Below are 3,318 nucleotides of genomic sequence, written 5' to 3'. Positions count from 1 at the left end.
TTTACTAAATCCGTGTTAAGTAATAATAAAGAAATAGATAATTTCTTTTAGCAATTTATTAAAATAAGCTTCTTATTGTCATTTTATGAGCTTATTAGCTCTTTTCATATGTCATTTTATTGGACAGTGATAAAATATATCGAAAATGGTCTCTTTTTATTATTATTATGGATTAATAATATAATAAATACATGTATAACCAATCCATATGTGTCTAAAATTAAATCATATATAATAATTGATCATAAATATAAAATGTATTTCATAATTTGCTTTCGAACTACATAACATTGTTATTTGTTAAAAAATGGAAAATGAGTCGAAAAACCTTAAACTACGCAGCAGAGAAAATATAGTCACGCGCATTATTAACCGTACAGCTATGAACATTATCCGCCTAAAAAACAATATCAAATGAATTTTATTTCATGAATTCTATTTTACTAATTCTTTATTAATTATTACGAAAAAAAATATAATTTAGTACTAATCTAGTACTAATTGACCCACTTTTTATTCAGTAATAGCATTATGTAATTTATAAACTTGAATTATGAATCCTATGTATATCTATTAATTTGCGAACTGAAAAAGACTGCGGTATGTTTTATCGCCTCGCATTATTATCTTGGCAACATCTTTGTTCAATTTGCACTTTCGAAATAAAGGGATAGCATACGAAAGAAGAAACTAATATCGACGTATTCGACATATTTTAGAATATTCAATTAGTCCTCATTTTGAACTTCGTAATTTAATACGGTGTCAATCACAAACAACAAACTTTAAATAAAAGAATATGTTAAACAAAAGTGCATGTTGTTCTTTGAAACAGTACTTGAGTTAGTAATTGTGCCACAATTTTGTTTACATTTATTGTTAGCTGTTGTTATTATTTATTTATTTATATAATTATAAATCGATAAATTTAATATTAATCCTCAATTCTTATTCCGTCACAACTTATGCTAGTTACCGTAACAGGAAAATTTGACTCTCTCAGGTGTGCGGAAATATTACCAATTTCTTCTTCTGAAATACCCGGTCGTAGCAAAATATATGCAAATTTCCTTTCACCAATACCTGTAAGTTTTCCCACGTAACCATAAACATATGCAATATCGGAAATATCATTCAATTTTTCATTCGACAAATTTAACTCAGATAGCACATGTTGATTCATTTGAATGTAATTCTATAAAGTGTTAAAAAATATAAATTAAAAAACAATACTGCATTTGTATCGGATAATTATATTTGCACATCATTTTGATGATATTACACAAAAACATTATATAACGAAGTAATATTGTTGCTTGTAAAGAAGTGAAAAAAATATACCTGTAATGTATCGAACTGATCATCTAATGCTAACTTTGTTGAAATATTATTTGATATTTCATCTATTGTATTCAAATAGCGATCGACAATCTCGGGATAAAAACGTTTTAATTGTGCCACACACTCTATTTGCTGGTACTTATTCTGGCAAACAGTCGAATCGATCAAAAGAATTCTCTTTTCTGGCGTTAATAAATCGGATCTATTGTAAGCTAAGTAGCAATTAAGCAATTTACATCTTATAGCTATGTTACTGTTTAAACATACAATAATGTCCGTCAGATACGTAGTGTTACATATAGGTTTCCTGCATTGCATGGCACATGTCCCAATCAGTACTAATTCATCAAAACTAAATTCATTATGATCACCTCTCTGTAGACGCGACCAATGTAGAAAGCATGCCGCGACACATACTGCGAACGATGTCGTGCTGCCAAGACCAGCGTGCATCGGTATTTCCGTCTTCACGTGTACACAAAAAGGTCTTATATCGAGTTGCTCTCGATGACCGATAAAAAAAAGCGAGTAAAAAAACATTTGTAAACTAAATCTTTGCTCATATGTACTCCACATACCGTTGACGGTAATAAAGTATTGCACATATTTAAACAAGCGGACACTATTCGTGCCAATAATATCATAACTATGGAAAAAATTTTTAACTAATTCCAAAGGTAAATACAATAATAAACCAACATCAGGGAATTCTATCTTACAAATGTCTCTTAATAATTTATATTTAATTAATTCGGCGAATTGAAGCGTAGTACGATGATTTAAATTGGTCATCACAAAGTTTTTTCCATATATCGCCGCATACTCTCCGCTTAAGATAATTCTACCCGGTGCGGAAATCTTAAATTGAATCATCCTTTTTATGAATAAGAATTTGCTTTTTCAAAGAAATGGAAGTTGCAAACAGTATCGTTCAACAGTAGAGCGCAGAAAAATAAATTTGCGTGCCTTCTATTTATTAAAACCATGCAAAATGTATTTGCTACGAGATATGTATTCATACGTATTCATGTGACGAAGATATGATATATTTGTCGCTCCTTATCACTCTGCACAAATGTATAATATGAGTTACAGATTTGTAACAAAAAGAAATTCGTCGTCAATACTTATTATCAAATTGATATACTTACAAAGGGAATATATTTAATCAAATTCTCGATTTCCTGCTCTTCCTTTATCAGCAGATTAATCGTAATTGGTTTCTTCTTTCAAGGTTTTACATGTAAATCGAAATGATACATATTCATCTATTGAATCCTTATCATGGACCAAATAAAATAGTTACTGACAATAAAAATTTGAAACGTTCGTTCTCGAGCAAGACAACGTTTATATTTCTTGTTGTATACGTTTCGATCGTTTTTGATTTTTCCTAAATATAATAACAATGCCTCGAAATCATAATTCTAAATATGAACTTCAATGTCAAATTTTCTCAATAATTTTATAAGAAATTATTAAAACAGACATAATTATAAAAATAATACATTACTTCAATGTTATGAACAAATTGTCATTATCTCACTGTATTTAAAATAATATTTCATATATAGCAATTTTACAATATGCACGAGTTTTGCATATATACATCTAAATATGTTTAAGTACATGCATGCAATATTTTATACGGAAAAAATAAAAAAATATGTGTATATACACAATATATACACAAATACTGTTTATTGAATTATGTCATTTAATTTTATTTCATTTTATAATCTTACCGCAAAAACTTAACTGTGCTATTTTTATTGTTTTATATAGATTGCGTTGCATTAAATTTAATATAATTAATTAAATAAGATGTAATATTAACTTCAATGTCTCAAAAGATAATTCGAAATGGTTAGGTTTTTATTTATTTATTTTTTTATTGATCCTTGTTACGAAATCTTACTCTCATAAAACTAAAGATAAAAACAAGAATGTGCAATACAGACGTTTAAGGTGATAAAA

At 28.0% G+C, this 3,318-nt stretch overlaps 1 protein-coding gene across 1 annotated transcript; it reads right to left on the bottom strand.

Moving 5' to 3' along the window:
• Positions 1-274: 274 nt before the first annotated feature.
• LOC112639202 (mevalonate kinase-like) lies at positions 275-2,041 on the bottom strand. Its single transcript, XM_025412454.1, has 2 exons — positions 1,342-2,041; positions 275-1,195 (listed from the first exon to the last, which is right to left on the bottom strand). The coding sequence occupies exons 1-2, from the start codon at positions 1,915-1,917 to the stop codon at positions 935-937; spliced, it is 837 nt and encodes a 278-aa protein (XP_025268239.1). The 5' UTR covers positions 1,918-2,041; the 3' UTR covers positions 275-934.
• Between the last annotated feature and the right edge of the window lie 1,277 nt (positions 2,042-3,318).

This window comes from Camponotus floridanus, unplaced genomic scaffold (genome assembly GCF_003227725.1).
Source record: "Camponotus floridanus strain SB8 unplaced genomic scaffold, Cflo_v7.5 scaffold508, whole genome shotgun sequence".
NCBI lineage: Eukaryota > Metazoa > Arthropoda > Insecta > Hymenoptera > Formicidae > Camponotus > Camponotus floridanus.
The sequence above is the reverse complement of the archived record's forward strand: the minus strand, read 5'-3'. Positions and strand labels throughout refer to the sequence as shown.

Excerpts from the sequence above, each read along its gene's own strand:
- LOC112639202 (XM_025412454.1), bottom strand. The coding sequence starts at position 1,917 with ATGTGGAGTACATATGAGCAAAGATTTAGTTTACAAATGTTTTTTTAC. Across the intron at positions 1,196-1,341 it reads ATCAGTTCGATACATTACAG|AATTACATTCAAATGAATCA; the intron begins GTATATTTTTTT and ends AACACTTTATAG.